Source organism: Nerophis lumbriciformis, linkage group LG02, assembly GCF_033978685.3.
Source record: "Nerophis lumbriciformis linkage group LG02, RoL_Nlum_v2.1, whole genome shotgun sequence".
Classification (NCBI taxonomy): Eukaryota; Metazoa; Chordata; class Actinopteri; order Syngnathiformes; family Syngnathidae; genus Nerophis; species Nerophis lumbriciformis.
Window position 1 is genome coordinate 46,591,699 of NC_084549.2, and position 21,348 is coordinate 46,613,046.

General features: G+C 43.3%; 1 protein-coding gene across 1 annotated transcript in view; it reads left to right on the forward strand.

Annotated features, from left to right (window-relative positions):
* The window catches only part of fancl (FA complementation group L), a 130,592-nt gene that overhangs the window by 60,393 nt on the left and 48,851 nt on the right, over nucleotides 1–21,348 (forward strand). Inside the window, exon 7 of the mRNA XM_061963650.1 lies at nucleotides 18,491–18,559. Within this exon, the coding sequence (XP_061819634.1) occupies nucleotides 18,491–18,559 (69 nt within the window). The remainder of the gene's footprint in view (nucleotides 1–18,490; nucleotides 18,560–21,348) is intronic.

Below are 21,348 nucleotides of genomic sequence, written 5' to 3' on the forward strand. Positions count from 1 at the left end.
CCTCCCGTGGGTGGTTGGGCGGGGGGTTGCGCCCGTGGGGCTGGGGTCTTGCCGCTGTCGGGCGGGGGTCGGCTCGTGCCCCTCTGGCTCCGGGTGTCCGTGGGCTTCCTCCTTCCCCTGGGGCGCGGGGCGGGGTCTGCCCGGGGTCGCCCTGCGCTGCGGCTGTGCGGGCCTGCCTGGTGCCGGGTTGGGGGGACTGCTTGCCTCCCTTGTTGGGGCCCCGGCGGTGCTGCCCGACTGCCCTGCGGGAGTCCCCCTCCTGTGTTTTACTCTGCCCTTATTTTTTTTATTAATTTTATTTATTTATTTTAATTTATTTTATGTGTGTATATATATATATATATATGTATGTATGTGTATGTGTATATATGTATATGTATGTATGTATATATGTATGTATGTATGTATGTATGTGTATATATATATATATATGTATGTGTGTATGTATATATATATATATATATATTATTATTATTATTATTTATTTTTTTTAAAAATCTATTTAATATATTTAACTTATTCTGTTAAATTATATATGGGTACGCGTGTATGTGGGTGTGTGTACGTTTGTATATATGTATGGTGAAATCTGTGTGTATGTATGTAGGTACATATGTATGTGTCGCTGCCCCGGTGTGCATTGCTGATCGCGGCGCCGGGTCTGCTGAGATGCCGTGGCATGCCGGCTGGGCCCTTATGGCTTTTTGCCGGATGGGATGCCTGGTGGGTGGTGGGCGGGGGGGGCCTGGACGTGCGGGAGGGGCTGCGGGGTTTGGTGGCGTTGGGCACTGTTGGCGACCAGGCCTCTTGTTTATTTTTATTTATTTTATTTTATTTAAAGGGTTTATTTTTATTTTCTTTTTCTTTTTTTCTTTTCTTTCTATTTTTTTAATATTTTTTTATATATTGTTTTTTTTTTTTTTTTATTGTTTTTTTTTTTTTTGTGTGTTGTGTATGTATGTGTTTGTGTATATGTGGGCTTATGTATATGTGTGTGGGTGTATTAATGTGTATATATGTGTGGATGTGTATTTTTATATGTATATGCATGCGTGTGTATATGTGTGTATGTATATGTATATGCATATATGTATGTGTGTATGTATGTGTATATGTATGTGTATATGAATGTGTAGGTGTGTGCATGGGTGTGGATGTCCGGTGGCTCAATTGGCCTGGCTGTGGATGAGTTGGGGTAGGTGGGTTGGTGGCCTCGGTGGTAGCCGGGGGTGTGCGTTGTTGTGGTTTACGGGGTCGGTCGCTTTTTTGTTTTGGTTTCGGCGGCCGCGGGTGTTTACGCTGCGGACGGGCGGTGGTTGTGATGGTTGCTGCGGTGATACCAGCGGTTGGCATCGCTGTGTTGGGTTGGAGTGGTTGGGGGACTGTGGCTGGTGTCTGTGCGCTTGTGGGGTTGTGGGGCTGGCTGGCGTTGGCTTGCCGGCTGGTTTGGGGGCTGGCGGGCGGACGGGATGCATTGGCTTCTCCCACCGTTGGGGGGCTCCTTCCCCTGGCCGGGACTCGTATGGGCACGTTGCTGTGTGGATGGCCGGGATGCGGTGTTTGCATTGGGCGTGGGGGCTTGCGGTTTTTCTGCGTTTGGTTGCCGGTATGGGCTCTGCAGGGTTGGGTTGGGGCGGGCGGGGGCTGGCTTTGTTTGGCGGGGGGAGGGCTCGCGTGGCGTCACGTTAAAGTGGTCTGGTGTGGGTCACGGGCTGTGGCGGGGGGTGGCGGCCTCCTGGCCGTAGTTCCTGGTTGTCGGCCGCGTGGACTGGGGGGATGTCCGGGCCCTCTACTCCTCCTACTTATAGCGCACACAGTCACACATATATAGGACTTTGGGGATTGTCCTGCGGGGAGGCATGGCGGGGGGTTGAGGATGCCTCCAATGGGGCTCCAGTCCTCCTGTCTTGTCCCCTGCTCGTCCATCCCTCAATCTTAGCTGCATATTAGACACTTAGGATTTGGGGGGCTTGGTTTGGTTGGGACCCACCATGACCTTGATGTCCCCCAATTTTAATCGCATTATTAGTTCCCACAAGCATACATATCTCACTCACGCTACAGTACACACATCAATAGGGACTGGAGGTCGGCTGTAACGGCTGACCTCCTAATTTTAACTACACAGTAGACACTCTGGGGGCCTTGTACACATGCATGGGGGGGTTTGGGGTTCGGCGCACCCCTCATTGCCTCGTCGGCCGGCGGGGACTGCGGTCTGGTGGCCTGCCAGGCTTTTATTCATTTATTATTGTTATATTTTTTTTTTAATTTTTAATGTATTTATTATTTTTATTTTTATTATTTACTTATTTTTATTTTATTTTATTTTTTAAATTTTATTTTTTATTTTATTTTATTTTTTTTAATCTTATTATTTATTTGTGTGTGGCGTCGCGCGGGTCTCACTTCCTGTTGGGTGGGGTCCGTGCCCGTGTGGCCCGACCTTGCGCTGTGGGGTCTCTGTTGGTGACTTGGTGTGGTGGCGGCGCAGCCCCCGTGTCTGGTCTGGATGCTGTGTCTCGGTTGTTTGGGCGGTGGTGTGTTTGTGCGGGTTTGGGTTGGGGTGGGGGGCCTTTTGGTTGGGGGGGTTGTTGGTGTCTCTTGTTTGCGTGTTGGCGTTCGGGCTGACTGGCGGGCTGGCGCCGGCTGGTCTCCGTGGTCCTGGTGGCGTGTGGTTGCTGGTCACAGTTTTTTTTTTGATCGCTTTGATTTGATTGGCTGGTGCTGGCTGTCTGGGGTTATTGCGGCTGCTGTTTCTGCTGCCGTTTGTTTGTGGTGTGGGCGCCCGTGGCTGCTGGGTCTGGTGCAGGGGTGTGGCTGATGTTGTGACTGGTGGCAGCGCGCGCGCGTGATGGCTGTCGGGGCTGACGAACTGTGTATATGTATGTATATGTGTGTGTATGTATGTATGTTTATATATGTGTATGTGTACATATGTGTATGTATATGTATATATGTATATGTGTGGGTATGTATATATGTATGTGTGTATGTGTATGTATATATGTATGTATGTATGTATATTTCTGGGGGTACGCTCTGGGCCTGCCTGTCAGACGGGGGTCGACGCCTCAGGCTACTGCATCCGAACTGCGTGTCTGGAGCTCCTGGGTCCCGCTGTCCATCCCTTCCGGGTGCCCGTCTTGGTTGGGGCCTGTTGGGCCTAGTCCCTGCGTCTATTGTGGTAGCTTGGTGCTGGAAGGTATTCCGAGGTGCTGCGAGTCGGCCAGTTGCTGGGGTAGTGACCTTGTTTGTCAGCATGTCTGTGATCTTCTTTTAATTCTTTTTTTTATTTTTATTAATTAATTAATTAATTTATTTATTTTTTAAATATATTTTATTAATATTATTTTTTAATTTTTCCCCTCCCTCAGTGGGGGGGCTTGGCGGGGCGGGGCGGTTGCTGGTTGTTCCATCTCCATCGTTGGGGTCCCTGCGGGTGGGGTGGGTGGTTCCCGTGGCCCTGTGCCTGGGTGGTCCTGCGGCGGCCGGTTTGGGTGGGGTGGCCGGGGGCTGGCCTCGCCCCGCTCTCCGGGGGTGGGGGGTGGGCTCGTGGGGGCCTGGTTGCCGGTGGGGCGGGGGCGGTCTTCCCGTCCGGTTGCGGGGAGTCTCTGGGTCCCTCGGGCGGGGCATCTCGCCTTTCTGCCCGTGTGGGGTGTGGTCTCTCGCTGGCTTGGGGTCTGGCTGTCCCTTGCTTTTCTCGTGCCCTGTCCTCTGCCGGGTGCGTCTGTCTGCGGCCTGCTGCTGGCCCTTGTGGGCGGTACGATGGATCGGGCTCTGGGGTTCCTGTCGCTGGCCGGCTTGGCTGCGTGGGGGCGGTGGTCCCTGGTTCCCTGGGCACCACGCCTCCTGTTTGTGGGTTGGGCTCTCGGGGGTGATGGGGCCGTGCTCTGGCTCCCACGCACTCTGAGAGTCGAATGTATTGTACATGCAAATTCACATATGCTCACATACGTACATAGGTACCTACGCTCCCACATACATACACAAATACAGTACATATTTACCTACCTAATGTTCGTACATCCACACGCACATTCAATATACAAACATACACATACACATACTGTACACATACATTCACTGTACAAACACATATACACATTCTGTACATATACATTCATTGTACAAACACATATACACATTCTGTACATATACAAGTACATATGCATACTTACACTCATGCACATAATCACGTTTCATCAAACATATATTAACGTTGTTGCCCTAGGGTAAACTGGGTGTAACACATGGCACACTGACAAAGCTTAACCTATTGTGACTATAACAATCTACAAGGTTAATGTAGGTTGCTTCTCTTTCTGCCCCTCCATTTTTCTGCATTCTTTCGTATCTCAAGTTATCATTACGTATATATATTGTTGCATTTAAACAACTGTATTGTTGATAATAAAGGTAAATTATTGGTATTGTTCATTATCAATAGCGCTATTTCTATTGGTATTTGTATTGATCCATTTGTAGTGTAATAATGCTCATTGTCATTTCTGTATTATTTTTTATTTTTCGCTAACTGCTTATTTGCTATTACTTTTACCATCATATTTGTACATGTCATATTTGCTGATGTTGCTCTATTGTTGTTGTTGTTGTTGTTTGCTGTTGTTGTTTTTGTCTCTCTGTCTAATCCCCCTCTTGTCCCCACAATTTCCCCCTCTGTCTTCTTTTTTTTTCTCTTTCTATCCCCTCCTGCTCCGGCCCGGCTGCACTAAATGATAATATAAATACATTTAATAAAGTCAAATACAAATAAGGCAACAAGAGAAGTATCCTACACTTCTCTTTTGTAAAGTAAATCTGAACAGCCGACATGGGCATCTACATCAACTATATGATTTGCCTGAGAAGCTGGACAGGACACACACAAAAAAAACAAAAACAAACAAAAAAAAAAACACATTGATTTTACATACATATCAAAAAGAATCATACCTCATTGGCCTCACAAACTCTGAGGGAATAAAGTTTCTTTTCAAGCCGAGACTCCATTAACCTCTTCCATTTGCTGTCTCATGCTGCTTCCCCTTTTCCGTCACATATTAATTGTCCCCCCAACAATGTGACCAAACCGGAACAAAAAATATGTTCCTCTCCAATTTGCATGAGTTTTGTAACAAAATAAAGTTAACTTATACTTGCATGAAATTACCAAAGAAAATACATTTTTAATCACATTAAATGTAAATATGAACTTATATTTATACATTGTATTTATTTACTCTAATCAACTATGAAATTATATAACATATATACAATGTGCTTCTGTCAGCAGCTACACTCCCACCAAATCTAATGTGTTTTCCCTTTTCAGACTAGTGTGGGTCTATTCTGCTTCTAACAGTGTAACTGTCTTGTGGATAGGCCTGTCCAAGTGTGTCTGCTTGTTGAGTCGTGTGCCATGGTCATCTAATGTAGAGTCACTGATTAGAAGCTGCACTTTGCGCACACATCCATCTTCACTTGGATACACTGCAGTGACCTTAGCAAGTTTCCAATCGTTTCTGGGTGCTGTGTCATCTTGTATGAGCACTATATCATTGACTTTGGCATTCCTTCTTGTCTTCTGCCATTTCTGTCTTTGCTGTAGGTTCAACAAGTATTCCTTTCTCCATCTTCGCCAGAACTCATTGGCGAGATATTGCACTCTACGCCATCTCTTGCGTAGGTATAGGTCTTCCTTCACAAATCTGGTGAGCCTTGCAATAGCTTTGACAAATCTCGACTAGCTGAAGAACTTCTCAAAACGTTCTTCCAGAGAAACCACCTTGAGTGTGCGGTGTACGACAGCTTTGCGTACTTCTGAGCCTCTTGCGTCAAGTTCTCCCACCTTGCACTCTCCACTGGGTAGCTCTTCTTGCCATAGAAGACTTGGCCCACTGAACCAGTTTGAGGCGATTAGATCTTTGGCCTTGAGTCCACGCAATGCATGGTCTGCAGGATTGTCCTCCGATGCAACATACTTCCACTGTGTGGGGATGGTATTCTCTCTGATATGTTGGATGCGGTTCGCTACAAACACATGAAAGCGTCTTGCCTCATTGTTGACATATCCCAAGACGACTTGTGAATCTGTCCAGAAGAATTCTTCAACATTCAGCTCCAACTCTGCATTGAGCATGTCACTTGTACGCACTGCAACGACTGCTGCAGACTGCTCCAACCTTGGTACTGTAGTGACTTTGGTAGGTGCTACTCTGGACTTCGCGAATACAATAGAGCAATGGATTGCTCCTGGGCCATACCGAAATTTGCACAAGACCCCCACCAGCTTGTTGGTCAATTCTGGTCCGGTCAAAAGGTAATCATTCAACAAGACTCCTTCATACTTCACCGAACAATCGAAGGCCACTCTTATTTTTCCGGGCTTTTGGGGATGGTACACCCCATGATGTGGAATGTACCAGGCAGGACCCCTGTCCAGTTCTTCAGGAGGCACCTTTTCTGCATCTCCGCGCTCTTTTGTTTCATTCATGAACTTTGTGTAGTCTTTGTGATACTGTTTGTCTCTTTCAAATCTTTTCTTCAAACACTTGAGTCGATGTTCTGCACATTTCTTGTTGTTCTGTAAATTTGGTCTGTCTTGTTTGAAAGGCAAAGGTAGTTCACAATGACCATCTTCTTGCATTTTCACTACTCTTTCCATTATTGAAATGAACCGCAAGTCTTCTTGGGAGAAATGAGAGTCTTCCACTTTTCTTTTGTTGAAATCAGACTCAAGCACTTTAATCACATCCAATGGTGTAATAACTTCTTTGACTTGGGTGCGACAAATGTAGTGCACTTCCTTCAACAACTGATCAGATGGTGAATTGGGTGTCACTTCCTTGACAACAATCCTGTGGCTGCATCCAATTGCATCTCCATAGTCAACACATGGATCAAGTCCTCCAACTATGGTCCAGCCAAGATCTGTTTTCTGAGCAAAGGGCTCATTGTCTCTTCCTGACACGACTTCTCTGGGTACCAGAGCTTGTGAACAGTTGTAACCTATTAGCAGACCAACATCGCATTCAATTAGAGGGGCGATCTCATCAGCGAGGTGCTCTAAGTGAGGCCATGCTCTTGCTGCGTTCGGAGTGGGAATGTGACTTAGATTGGCAGGGATAAACTCTCTTGTATATGTCATGGGAAGAGGGATTCTCTTTGACGAGTAGAAGCCTCTGACTTGTAGACCTGTCAACTTTTGACTAGGAATGACTGTGTCTTTGGATGACAGTGTGGAGAGCTTTAAGTGCACATCTGTCTTGTCTGTGTCCAAAACATCTGCTTTTTCTTGCAGAACAAATGTTGTGTCACTCTGACTGTCTAAAAGAGCGTAAAGCAATAGTTCTTTTTCTGGATTACTTGTTGTGGACAACCACACTGGAACAATTGTGGATGTGAGGTCAGTATTGTTACTTTGGATAACACGGTTTGAGATAGCCTCATTTGGTGTTTCTTGACTTGGTTCCTTAGTTTGTTTGGTTTCCTTTGACTCACTTGTCCCCTTTATTTCCCTTTGGATGTCCTTATTTTTTCTTGACTCTTTGTCTCGTTCTTCATGTAAGCATGTTGGGTGTTTCCCCTTACATGTGTTGCAGATACTTCTCTTTTCGCATTTCTTTGAGATGTGTCCAGATTTAAGACAACCAAAACACAATCCCTTGTCCTTTACAAATTGCACTTTTGCAGCGTTCTCCTTCTCCATGAACTTTTGACATGTCAGAATGTTGTGATTTGACCTTTCACAGAATTCACACTTCAGTGTATCGGTTTTCTCCTCCGTACTGCTTGTCAATGTCCTTGCTCCAACATTCCGAGTCATTGGAGTTTTCGCTTTCTCTTTCTCTGAATCATTTGCCTTGAGAGCACTTAGAGATGTCACTGGGTTGCACGTGATCCTGTCTTCCATTTCTACAAAGTTGACAAAATGGCTGAATGTAGGAAATGAACCACACTGATCTTCAATCTCAACTACTTTACGATTCCATCTTGCCGTAAACCAATCAGGAAGCTTGCTGAGCATTCTCTGGTTCTCATAGCAGTCATTTAGAATTTGAAGACTCTTTATCTGTAGCATTGCCACTTCGCAACCTTTGAGAAAGTCTGAGAACTCTCTTAGTTCCACATTATCCTTGGTTCCAATTCTTGGCCATGCTGAGAGCTTATCTCTGAAAGCTTTGGCGATTACAAATGGACTACCATATCTTTCTTCCAGAGTGTTCCAAGCTGTACGGTATGCCATTTCTGTTCCGAGCAGAAAGTAGCTTTCAACTGCCTTTCTCGCAGGACCGCCAACATACTTTCGGAGGTAGTAGATCTTTTCAGCCACTGGGATGTTCTTTCTTTCAATCAGTAATTGAAAAGACATTTTCCAATCCTTGTACTTGATGGGATCTCCATTGAAAACTGCGGGCTCTGGAACCGGTAGACGGCTAATGTTGATGGACTCTGCCAAGGCTGTAGCCAGTGCTGTTATGCCATCTTCTGGTGTTTTATTGCTAGCAGGTTGCCCTCTTGTGGTGTCTTTTGGTATGAATGGTTGTGCATATGGATTGCAACCCGAAGATTCAATTTTCACTTCAGAATGTCTTACTGGCTTGGATGGTAGCTTTCTTGGTGTGCTCCTTCCATGCAGAAGATCTGACAATTCCTCATCTGAGTTGCCTTCTTGTTCATACACTTCCAGTCGCGCTTTTGCAGCATTCATTTGCTTTACCGTTTCCAAGCGTTCAAGCTCCCTCTTCTTTCGTTCCATTTCTTTCTCAAGCATTTCGAGTTCACTTTTGCCACGTTCCATTTCTTCTAAGACCAACAGAGTGGCTTCAGCTGCAGCTACTTCTGCTGCTGCGTCTTGCCTTTTTGCAGACAGCTGACTTGAACGTCGACTACTTGAGTTTTTGGATCTTTGCAACGATGCTAAAATAAACGCTGAGCGAGTTTCACTCCAGTGAAATGACCTCTTGTCTTGATCTCGCTCATCTTCTTCTGCTGCAAGATTCTCTTGTGCTTGTTGGAAAACCTTCTGAGAAACTGCATCACATGTGTCAACTCTGCGGCGAGTGTTTCCATCAGGAGTTTCATGACTACGTAGTTCTTCATATGCTTGCATGACTTCACCAGAAGTTTCTTGTATCCGAGCAATGTGATCGTGCAAGCTTGCTATATCAGATGCGTCAAGTGCTCTTTTTGCTTGTTTGGCAGTAGATTTCCATTTTTCATAACTGGCGTTGAATCGAGCTTGAAGCTTGCTCACCATTTCCTCATGAAACGCTTGGCCTTTCTCAGTGAGCTTTCTGGGTCTTGTACTTTTCCTTAAGCCCTCTTCTTTCACTGCTTGACTTGTGCTCGGCTCATGGGGATTTGGGATCACAACTTCTCCAGGATCTTCTTGCAGCAACACCACAGCGTGTCGAGTGTCAATGTGTTCTTGGTCAGACATGTTGTTAGCCTATTGATTTTGTGTTTTAGCTTAATTTGGTTTGAATATTAGCCAACTTGAAAGTTTGGATGAAAATGTATTAACTGTAGTTGAATAAAATTTTTAATGTAGGCTAACTGTCAACTTAGATATGTTTAGGTTTGCTTTTTCTTTCAAAAATAAAGTTTGTGTATTATGACAGTATTTTTAGTTAAAGTTTATCTTCTTCCACTTGTTATAAAACACACATACATTTCAATATCAAAAAATGTACTATAAATGTGCCTTTTAAATACCTTGATGTGCTCTTTTAAATTGCCAAAACCAAAACAAGCAATTAATTTAAGATAAGCTTTGCAATGATAATCACCTTGTATCATACAAGCACTTTCTTAACTTAAATAATTACTTCGCACCACAGCAGGATATCCCTTTTAGCATTTAGAAAGTCCCTTTTCAAGTTAGCAGGTTAAACCAACATTCACATTTAACTTGTTTTAAATGTGTTACTTGGTGTTGAGTTAACCACGCTGCACCGTTGGACCCTGATTGCTTCTGGATTTCCGTGCATGCGGCTTCTTTCCTTTGAAGATTGAGAGCGATGTCACTCATCAAACAGCTGCTCGTTAACGGCTCCGCTGCTGCGACAGGCTCCCTCTCGTCTCTCTTTCTCTTCAGCGCGATGTAGGCTGAGTTCTGACTGTTACTCCCTCCGAGGTCTTAATCAAGGCTCAAGTTGTTCGTTTTTCTCAAACAGACATTTATTTTCAGCCACGCCTTCTCCTCGTCACAACGATGCCAACACAATGCCAAAAATAATGCCAAAATAATGCCGTCAGAACTAATAAATAAGAGAAACAGAACTTACAATTAGTCTGACATCCAATAACATAAAACACATTGATTTTACATACATATCAAAAAGAATCATACCTCATTGGCCTCACAAACTCTGAGGGAATAAAGTTTCTTTTCAAGCCGAGACTCCCATTAACCTCTTCCATTTGCTGTCTCATGCTGCTTCCCCTTTTCCGTCACATATTAATTGTCCCCCCAACAATGTGACCAAACCGGAACAAAAAATATGTTCCTCTCCAATTTGCATGAGTTTTGTAACAAAATAAAGTTAACTTATACTTGCATGAAATTACCAAAGAAAATACATTTTTAATCACATTAAATGTAAATATGAACTTATATTTATACATTGTATTTATTTACTCTAACCAACTATGAAATTATATAACATATATACAATGTGCTTCTGTCAGCAGCTACATATATATTTATATGTATATATTTATATAAATATATATTTATTTATATATATATATATATATATATATATATATATATATATATATATATATATATATATATATATATATATAAAATTACAGTATATATATATACACATATATCCATTCATACTGTAATGACCTGCTGGTACTAATGTTTTATGTTCGTGTGATATTGATTTGATGTCAATCTTTCCCTTGTTCTCAAATACACGTCCATGCCTGAAAGGGGATTGGCGGAGAATGTAGAAATGTTGTGTGTCCGGGGAAGCACAGAGACAAAAGTGTTTGCATGAGAAGCAAAACCTGTTCAAATATTGCCGTTTGTTATAATAAGATAAAAAAAAAATTTAAATAGCGTCAGACTTTTTATGATTTCTTCCAAGGGCTACAATACATTATATTTCGTAAATTTTTCGCGTTAAAAAAACGTATTTTCAAGGTGTGGCGGCAATGAAAAGGCCGTGGCGGTGCGCCACATTCAGTGGGAAACGTTGCAGACCTATACAATAATAGAAAAAACATTGTTACTCACAATTTATTTTGATTATACAAACATTTGATAATTTTGATTGGAAGTACAGTGTGATGATTGAAAGGCGGAACCTTTCAATTGGCTTTTGTCTATGGCCAGTGAACAAAGTCAGAACACCGGATGCATAGAATTCTACACCCTGTGAGCGTGCTCATGCTGTGGCAAAAAGGGACACAATTAAATACATGTCGAGAATATGCAAATTTTAGCAAAAGTGGCTGGCTGGCCAACCTTTCACAACCTGGTTAAGGCCTGTCGATTGTAAACCCGGGGAGGCGTTCTGCAGCATGTGCAAAAAGACCTCCAAACTTTGCTCAATGGGCATCAATGCAGTGAAATCACACATGCTATTAGGTAATCATAAATTGGCGATTATAGACAGGCAGCAGTTAACGGTGCAAAAAATTTACTCTGGCGTAATTAACAAAGCAACTTCTGCTGTCGCCACCCCAACTAGCAGTTGCTGCCACAACTTCATAAAAAATAAATGAATCAAAATACAAGCGCGGATTAAACAGTCTTGTTGGCCAATTCTAATTGACTACAAAGTAACAGTTATGGTAAACTGTTCAACTATTTAAGATTATCATTGTATCATTGTTAAATGCTTACAATTTTGCCTATACAGACAGTTGTAAGCTTTGTACTAATAATAAAGTAATAACTATCTGCAGTAGGACATGGGCATTACAATTTAAAATTGCAGTAAAAACTGCATAAAAAACATTAAATTAGATTTGCTGATACCTGTAGAAACGCTGTAGAAGACAAGACATACATTGTACAACTAGTGCTGTGCAATATGGAAAAAAATACATATCCCGATATAGGCAATTGTATATCTCGTTAACGATATACACTAGATGTATACATATAGATAGTATTTTTTCTTCAAATTATATTTATAAACACGTGAAATGAATGCCAATTTCACTTATCTTATTTTTAATCCTTTTATTTGTAAAACCCATTTTATGTTTATAAAGCACAAGACACTTAAAAAAATAGAAAGTATTTGTGTTTCCAGCCAACCACTTATAATTATATTCAATTGTTATTCAATCAATCATCAATCAAAGTTGATTTATATAGCCCTTAATCACAAGTGCCTCGAAGGACTGCACACACCAGTATGACATCCTCTGATCTGAAACCCACATCCGGGCAAGAAAAACCTCAAAACCCAAAATGGGAAAAAGCAGAAACCTTGGGAAGGGGCCGCAGATGTGGGGACCCCCCTCCTGGGTGACCGGCTGCAATTGATGCCAAGTTTTTACAGTTATTGCATTATTCATGATAATGTGAGAGTCCAGTCCATTTGGGGCAAGTGAGAAGGGTGCAAGAAAACAGAGGACTCATGTCTTGGTCTCAAATTATTTGAATGGTGACAATAACACAATTAACAAGCTCTTGAGTTCTTGGGAGTAGAGGGTTAAAATAAAAAATAATCACATCACATCAGGGCCTGAGAGCAGTTCCACATACACTCTCTTCAAAACACCCTGGGAATTACCTAGCAGAATCGGGTTCCTCAGAGTGAAATACTCCTAAAGACCAACTGTAGCAGTATTGAGCAAACAATAACCCATCACCAGCTGTGATGGCTGGCTCATGCAGTAAGGATGCCCTCAAACCAGTTACCTCAAAAAGTGCTATTTGTGCTACACACACACACACACACACACACACACACACACACACACACACACACACACACACACACACACTAGAGATGCGCGGTTTGCGGACACAACCGCGGAGTCCGCGGATTATCCGCGGTTCGGGCGGTTGAAATAAAAACAAATTAGATTTTATCCGCGGGTCGGGTCGGGCGGTTGAAATAAAAAAAAATTAGATTTTAAATAGATTCAGGCGGGTGGCAGTTAAACCAATTCGGAAATATATATACATAGTTAAATGTTGTTACCCACATACGAAAAAACGAGCAGGCACCTGCAGCATATGCCACAACAGAAGAAGAAAAAAAAAAGAGATGGACACTTTTACGGAGCGGAGAAGGGACGCCTCGCCGGGGTCCGAGACTGAGGCCTCTTCCCCCGAGAGGGCCCCACCGGGAGCCGTAGCTGAGGTGATCCGCGAGAAGGGCCCGACGCACGTCCAGGGTCACCACCGCGCCCACCGCACCGACACCCCGCCTCGTCCGCCTTCGCCGCGGCCGGCGTCACGCGCAGCAGGTAAGCAGCTTACCTGCCCGCCACCCCCGTGGCCGGTGGCTCGTAACAGGGGTCACTCCGCGCGCTCCGCCCGCGCAGCTTACCTGCCCGCCACCCCCGTTGCCGGGGGCGCGTAACAGGGGTCACTCCGCGCGCAGTGCGCTCACGAAAGGGGTGGGGCAAGCAGAACTGGCGCTGCGGGATGAACCGAACGCCGGGTTAAGGCGCCCGATGCCGACGCTCATCAGACCCCAGAAAAGGTGTTGGTTGATATAGACAGCAGGACGGTGGCCATGGAAGTCGGAACCCGCTAAGGAGTGTGTAACAACCCACCTGCCGAATCAACTAGCCCTGAAAATGGATGGCGCTGGAGCGTCGGGCCCATACCCGGCCGTCGCCGGCAGCGAGAGCCGCGAGGGCTAGGCCGCGACGAGTAGAATGGCTCCACCCGGGCTCGCGCCCGAAGCTTCAGCGCGCACCGCGGGTGCGAGGGACATCGCACCTCCACGCGCTTGGAGGTGCGCTCAGCGCGGCTCCCAGATGATTGCTGCATTGGATCAGTCTCCTTTCTTTAACAGGCAAAAGCTTTAAAACCTCACTAATGCCTTGCATCGTCTATATTAGATATATAACAACGGGCGCGTGCGGGCGGGTGCGGTGTAGATTAAATGTTAATTCGGGTGGATGCGGATGGTTGACGACTTTTATGATGCGGTTGCGGATGAAATAATTGCCTATCCGCGCATCTCTAACACACACACACAAAGCGTTAGGGGTGTGAAAAATCTGATCTGAGGCCCTGTGTAGGATGTTGCTGATAAACACCTGGTGTTACCTTTGCCTGGATGGAGTCATTTTGATAGAGAAGGAGAGGACAGTCAGGAGACAGGAGAGGAGACTCCGGAATAATGCAGCTACAGCTCCTGTTACCACTACTTCAACTTATTTTACCTGCTCTACGTGTGGTAGGATTTAAGGATCCAGGATGGGACAATACAGCCACAAAATGATTTACTGTTAGAAAAGTTGGCGTCATCATCTGAATCAATGAATGACTACAAGTAATATGCAATATGGACATGGGACAAAATGACTGAACAGCCTCCAACATTTGGAAACTGTGTTAGATGACTTTTATGAGCTCACGGTCAGACCAAGCAGACAGCAGAGATGTGACAAAGTATTTGTTCCTAACATAAAGCTTACACAAGTAGTCAACAGAACAGGCGGATAATTGTTGGCTTATAGCTTAGTATTACTGGAACTTCAAACCTGCCAACATATACACATTTTTCGTAATCATCCCGCATTTTGATCATTGAATAATAATACGTGTGCAGGACCGAGTTTCGACTTCCATCTTTGAAACATGGATTATGCTCTTTTTGGTCAAAGCACCAGTGTACGCTAGACTGTCTAGCACTTGCCCATGCAAACCCTCTTCTGCACTATGAAAATATATTGAAAGGCTATGTTTGATTGGCTTTTCAGTATAATATTTATTGTGTGTTTTACGTCTCATTCAGCAGGCGTGCAGCCTTCTCCCATTTCATATCAACAGTTGCAATAAAAGTGACTGTTGTTTCACAATAACACTCCCCTTTTCTTTACTATCGTTAGTTGATAACAAATTAAGCTAACAAGCTAAATACAGTAGTACATGTGATTGTGGTTGCTTGACGTCACGTCTTGTGCTCAACCAACCCGGACAAAACACCATTAAAACAGGGGTGTCCACAGTGCAACCCATTGGCCATTCATGACCCATGACTCCTCCTTTGGCTGCTGACGTATGCGGTTTTGCGTCATTTGCGGTTTTTGGATGTGCGCACATGGAAAGACTAGATACATGAGGACTGAAGCAACCTGCTAATTTATAAAATAAGCGTCTCTACTTTGCAAACAGGCATACTTGTTCCAATTTTCATGCCTTTTGAAACCACAAAAGGCCCAAGCACTTTGCCCTCGCTTTCCGTGAACTTGACGCTCAAAGAGGTATATATCAGATGTCATATCTACTATCTACCCATTTATATCAATGGCTGACAGTGCTGTCGGACTGTGTGGATATTATTCTCCCCTGATTTATTAATCTACTTTCTAATTTCCTCTTTTGGTTACTCTGCTGTAACGTGGTTTCAGTTAGGCTGGGTTGAAGTTTAAAAAACATTTACGCTTTTCTTGTTTTACTATTTCACATTTAAGCTATCATTGCGCCACGGCCAGCAAAGCTTGTCCTCTCCTCCTCCCTCCCCGTGTGTGTCAGCACTAGGTCTGCATTTTCTGTACTTTATTTAACATACCTAAATAATTGATATTTGGCAAATTGTCCATCGATTCAGAATGTCTATGTTCCAATCGTGATGCATCGAATAATCAATCAGTCAATAATTTTCCCCCACCTCTACTAATACCATTACTTGGCTGCTCGTGATGTCACATCTGGTTGTTGCCGTCTTGGATTTAAGCACACATGATGCAAACAAGCGTATTCCTAGCAAGAAGTTAAGTAAAAGGAGACTGAAAATGTGCTTTTCTTGCCTGTGGAAATTGTTCCAAAAGGGATTTATTAAAACTTTATTCCACAGTTCCTAACTTGAGGGGACAAAAATGTTGAAACAACAAAAAAACGCAAAGAAAAGTGGCTGCTTGTCACTTTTCACAGCAACACAATCAAGTTTGCAGTGACCACACTGTCGATGTCTGTATAAACTGTAAAAAATGTTTAACGAAAAAATAAGGCCAACATGAACTTCAAATCATTAAAGCAACTGCACATGCCAAATTTTAGATGACAGCAAAATGTTTTACTTGCGAGAGAATAGTAATTGTAAAAAATAATCTTATACATTCTGCCATCTTGGTCACTGTCAGTGTGTCCTTGGGCAAGACACTCCCAGAGCCACTCACACTGGTATATGAATGTGAATATACTATTGGTATATTTATTGGTGGTCGGAGAAGCCGTAGGCACAAATTGGCAGCCAAGTTTCCGTCAAACTACCCCAGGGCAGCTACTGTTGTTTTTTGAGTGTGGCTACAAAATGTGTCACCATCAATGTGTGAATGTGGAGTGAATGAATAATGCGCTTTGAGTCACTAGAAAAATGCTGCATGCAAATCTACTCCATTATTATTATTATATGTATTTGTTATAAGCAAAAATCTTGACAACACCTGTAAACAACGATCGGCATCCATCAACGCCCAACAAATCAAATAGATCCCGTGCCCGTGTACTTAAGGTGTGGCCTTGAGAAGTAACTCTGCACTAAAACTGTAACTTTATATATGCAGAGCTGTCAATTCTTCTGGATTCTGAGGGATACTTCCACAAATTGCCATTGTTTCCTGACATACCAACTCAAGTTAAGTCTTCTGTATTGTTATGTTTTTAGCCATTGTTGCCGGACAAAGTTTTTGTTTACATTACTGTACTCAACTAGCAGTATTGTGAGAGAGAGCAACAAACTGGATTAAAATGGATCGTAGTAAAGAAAGATATCAAGGGACTATACTGAAACAAACTGGACCTTGTTGCAAAATATAATATTTGCAAAATAAGTAAATTTGGTGGAATTGATCCATATGAGCACATCTAATACACGAGATTTGAGTAAGCTGCCGGACATGTCCTGTATCTCTGTCGTCAACTGTGTCAGTTTTTATACTGGCCAAACAAATCGGTAAAGGCTCATGGACAAACTAACTTTGGGTGTGTGCAAGACCTTGGAATTTTAGATCAGAAAGAGAAAACTGTCATCCTTTCAGAGTTAAGTCAACAGGACTTATCACTGTGCAGTGTCTCCTAGAGAAGTTTGTTTCAACCTATTTTCATATCTGAAATACACTATGCATTAAAGTAGGAGATATTAAAAATATTATCAGTTATTGATCTATGAATAGGAGTATTGATTTTTTTCCCAAATACTGTACATTGTTCGTAACCCGCAGTTAGCTTAGCTTAGCTAATGCTAACATCCTACTAAATGCTACGTGTGCAACAGAATAAAACAGGCTTTGATTCAAACTTACAATTAGGGAAAATGCTGTGAACACACCAACATGCCCCAGGTGATGGCACTAAGTGATGTTTGAACATCTCACGGCTGCTATCCAAGCTATTCATCATCTCTAACTAACCCGACTTCTTTGGCTGTGCTTCTATGCTGGGAATGAGACAAATTTCACCAAATGTTTTTTTTTTTTCTTAAAGCGAATGACATCCATTGTGGCAGTTATTGTTACAGCACGTTCGCTGCATATTTGGAACTTGTTTAAGAAAAAAACACAACTTTAGTCTTGCATTCAAGCCAATGTAAAGATGCTATTCCGATGCAGTAAGACCCATGATGCATTACGTTTCCACGTCACAGTTTCAAGCCCTATATCTTGAGGACTCCTTGTGTCCTCGAAAATGTATGAAGTTGTCTCGAGCCACTCTGTGCCCAGCTGGCTGTTCTAACTCTCCTGGACATGTAAAAATAGCTTGGAGTTCTCCCTGTCTTCCAGCTGCTTCCACCAGATCTAACACCAGGTCATTCTTCTCCAAGCACAGCGAGGGAGGACAGAGTGCTGGCATGGACACATGGTTGTTTAGGTGACAGGGAAAGCAAGAGGAAACATAAAGATATGTGTTTAAAGTGAATAGAGAGATGAAGTGTGTAACTCATGTTAATCACGTCATAGACATCATTCTAAATAGTTTTTATTATGGATTATCACTGATCTGCACAATTGTGAAACCTCTAAGTAAGGCAAAACTATACAATTTAGTAGGGTCTCACAAACACACACACCATGTAATTAAAACACTGAACACAATGACAGTCCTTTACAATTAGGTTGCTCAGCCTAACCTTAGGGCTCACAAAGCTGTTTATGGTTACAGTTCAGCCTAAAATATTGGCAGAGCCTTTCTTCATTGGCTAACAAAATTTTTATAACTATAACCATTCAAATTTAATCAAGTTCCAGATTAAGCAAAGTCGCTTATGTTTGTATACGCTTGACATTCTCAATCTAGCATACTTAATTGTACCATCTTCTCCATCCACAGTATCCAGCAGAGGCTCCAGAATGCACAGCTGACCTGCCAGTTCCCCTGGTCTTAACATGGACTCCACAGGTATGTACATGTTTCTGACATAACATGTTATATACTGTACATATTAATGAAATCCTGATTGAGCAAAACCATTACAAAAGGAGATACTTCCCTTATGGTCACATAATTTTCCCAACAGCTATTAGGAATTACATTTCAAATTCAATTAAATCCAACTGTCCAACTGTTTTATTGATACTGTAAATATCTTGCTAATAGAGAGGAAACAGTATGAACCTTCCATGAAAATGTATGGTAACCGACTACAAATTCATAAAGCTTAATCGATCCATCCTTTCATTCTTATTTTGTAACTACCTACCTATTCCAAATTATTTCATGGAATTATTTAATGATGAATGCAATGTTTTATTTTCTAATACACTTTAAATCCGCTGGTCACATCACCAAATATAAAATTTGTATCTAATATTCTTCTGAATTATTTTTTGCAAACCTTGCATTGAAGCACCCACATTCCAAGAAAGTGGGCTGTTGGAAATATACTTTGTCAAAGCCATGTTGACTTTCTATACCAGGGGTGTCCAAACTACGGCCCGCTGGAGTCTTCAGTGTGGCCCGCAAGATGTCACAAGATTGGCTCGCAGCGTAATTTTGCCAATTGATTGAATATAAGTGATATTGCTGCCCTCTTGTTGGCGAAGAGAAAAGTGATGATCAATGACCACAAATTTCAATTGAAAGTGACTTGAGCACAGCATCAATATATGTGACCCAATCCAAACAACTTCCCCCATTAATGGTGTAAATCAGAGGTGTCCAAAGTGCGCCCTGGGGGCCATTTACGGCCCGCTGCTAATTTTTTAAAGGCCTGTTGCATTTTCTACAAATACTATAATTAAAAAATAAATAAATAAAAAAGCGGAATAAAAGAGCTAACAGGTGAAATATAATGAGAAAAACTTGCAATGTTGACTCTAATAACACAAAGCTGCCATGCAGGCTGTTTTTTTTTCTTTAAAGCTGTTTTTGCTCAAAGAATGATAAAGAATCAAAATCAATGTTGTTATGAATTATTGACCTATTCAAGGCTCCAATTACTTCCCATCAAATATTCCACTTTGAAAAAAAATTTGGGGGAAAATATTGTGTATATTTGGTTTGCCATATAAAAAAACAAAGTTTTCTTCGAAAAGGGCGAAAAACAAACAAATTAAAAGTAAACATTAAAAAGATAATCCATCCATTTATCCATCTTCTTCCGCTTATCTGAGGTCGGGTCGCAGGGGCAGCAGCCTAAGCAGAGAAGCCCAGATTTCCCTCTCCCCACCCACTTCATCCAGCTCCTCCCAGGGGATCCCTAGGCGTTCCCAGGACAGCTAGTAGACAAAATCTCCCCAACGTGTCTTGGGTCTTCCACCGTGGCCTCCTACTGGTCGGATGTGCCCTTAACACTTCCCGGCTTTACTTTGAGCTCCTCCCAAATTACAGAGCTTCTCACCCTATCTTTAAGGGAGAGCCACCCTACGGAGGAAACTAATTTTGGCAGCTTGAAGTTAAAGTACCCCTGATAGTCCCACACACACTAGATGTGGTGAAATTACTCTCTGGGTTTGACCCATCCCCTTGTTCCATACCCGTGATCTTGTCCTTTCGGTCATAACCCAAAGCTCATTGACCATAGGTGAGGATGGGAACGTAGTTAGACAGGTAAATTGAGAGCTTTGCCTTCTTTACCACAACAGATCGATACAGTGTCCGCATCACTGCAGACGCCGCAAGTCAATCTCATGATCCACACCTCCCTTACTTGTGAACAAGACCCCAGAGTACTTGAACTCCTCCTCTTGGGGCAAGATCTCCTCCCCAACCTGGCGATAGCCCTCTACCCTTTTCTGGGCGAAAACTATGGACTCAGACTTGGAGGTGCTGATTCGCATTCCAGTCGCTTCACACTCGGCTGCGAACCGATCCAAATGAGAGCTGAAGATCCTGGCCAGATGAAGCCAACAGGACCACATCATCCGCAAAAAGCAGAGACCTAATCCTGCAGCCACCAAACTGGATCCCCTCAACGCCCTGACTGCGTCTATAAATTCGGTCCATAAAAGTTGTGAACAGAATTGGTGACAAAGTGCAGCTCTGGTGGAGTCCAACCCTCACTGAAAACGGGTCCGACTTACTGCCAGTCCAAGCTCTGACACCGATCATAAAGGAAGCCTACCGCCACAATCAGACATCCCTCCCCACAGGACTTCTTGAGGGACACAGCCGAATGCCTTCTCCAAATGGTAAATGGTAAATGGGTTATACTTGTATAGCGCTTTTCTACCTTCAAGGTACTCAAAGCGCTTTGACACTATTTCCACATTCACCCATTCATTCACACACTGATGGCAGGAGCTGCCATGCAAGGCCCTAACCACGACCCATCAGGAGCAAGGGTGAAGTGTCTTGCTCAAGGACACGACGGACGTGACGAGGTTGGTAGAAGGTGGGGATCGAACCAAGAACCCTCAGGTTGCTGGCACGGCCACTCTCCCAACTTTGCCACGCCGTCTCCAAGTCCACAAAACACATGTAGACTGGTTGGGGAAACTCCCATGCACCTTCAAGGACCCTGCCAAGAGTACAGAGCAGGTCCACAGTTCCATGAACAAGACTAAAACCACACTGCTTCTCCTGAATCCGAGGTTCGACTATCCAGCATAGCATCCTCTCCAGTACACCTGAATAGATTTTACCGGGAAGGCTGAGGAGTGTGATCCCTCAATAATTAGAACGCACCCTCCGGTTTCCCTTCTTAAAGCGAGGAAACACCCCTGTCTGCCAATCTTGTCAACCAAGAC